A 1,087-nucleotide genomic window follows, 5' to 3' on the forward strand; every position below is an offset into this window, starting at 1 on the left:
TCGACCGGGAGGAGCTGTGCGGGCGCAGCGCGGAGTGCAGCCTGCACCTGGAGGTGATCGTGGACAGGCCGCTGCAGGTGTTCCACGTGGAGGTGAAAATTAAAGATATTAATGATAACCCACCGGTCTTCCGGAACAGAGAACAAAGGTTATTTATTCCTGAGAGTAGACAACTCGATTCGCGTTTTCCGATAGAGGGCGCTGTTGACGCAGACATTGGTGCCAATGCTCTTCTCACTTACACTCTGAGTCCCAGTGATTTCTTTTCTTTGGACATAAGAGCAAATGATGAACTGGGTAAATCTCTTTCTCTTGAACTGAGAAAATCTTTGGATAGAGAAGAAACACCAGAACTTCATTTATTATTGACAGCTACTGACGGGGGTAAACCAGAACTGGAAGGTAGAGTTCAGCTGCTAATCACTGTACTTGACGTGAATGATAATGCCCCGGTATTTGACCAGGACCTGTACAGAGTTCACTTATTAGAGACTATAGCAAATGGAACATTAGTGACCAGGCTAAATGCCTCTGACGCTGACGAAGGTGTAAATGGTGAAGTAATTTTTTCCTTTGGCGGTGGTGATCCTCCTGACATTCAAGAAAAATTCAAAATTGATTCCACCTCAGGAGAAATTAGTGTAATTGGTAATCTAGATTATGAAGAAAAGAAATCCTATGAAATTCAAGTAAAGGCAGTTGATAAAGGAAGTCCTCCGATGTCAAATCACTGCAAAGTTTTGGTGAAAGTGCTGGATGTAAATGATAATGCGCCAGAACTGGCAATCACTTCACTGTCTTTGCCCATTAGAGAGGATGCTCCACTTGGCACGGTTATCACCCTCATTATGGTGTCTGACCTCGACTCAGGTGTGAATGGCCAGGTGACCTGCTCTTTGACACCCAATGCACCCTTCAAGCTGGTATCCACCTTCAAAAACTATTATTCACTGGTACTGGATAGCACTCTGGACCGAGAGACCACATCTGAGTATAAGGTGGTGGTGACCGCGCGTGACGGGGGCTCGCCTCCACTGTGGACCACCGCCAGCGTGTCGGTGGAGGTGGCCGACGTGAACGACAACGC

The 1,087-nt window shown here is 46.8% G+C and overlaps 1 protein-coding gene across 1 annotated transcript; it reads left to right on the top strand.

The window, feature by feature from the left end:
- Positions 1–5: 5 nt before the first annotated feature.
- On the top strand, positions 6–1,082 carry LOC106002384 (protocadherin alpha-1-like; the record flags this gene model as incomplete). The annotated part of the gene is made up of 1 exon (XM_013037272.1): positions 6–1,082. A coding segment is annotated over one exon (1,077 nt), but the record flags the coding sequence as incomplete, so codon positions are not given.
- Between the last annotated feature and the right edge of the window lie 5 nt (positions 1,083–1,087).

The sequence above is a fragment of the Dipodomys ordii genome, unplaced genomic scaffold (assembly GCF_000151885.1).
Source record: "Dipodomys ordii isolate 6190 unplaced genomic scaffold, Dord_2.0 Scaffold9304, whole genome shotgun sequence".
NCBI lineage: Eukaryota > Metazoa > Chordata > Mammalia > Rodentia > Heteromyidae > Dipodomys > Dipodomys ordii.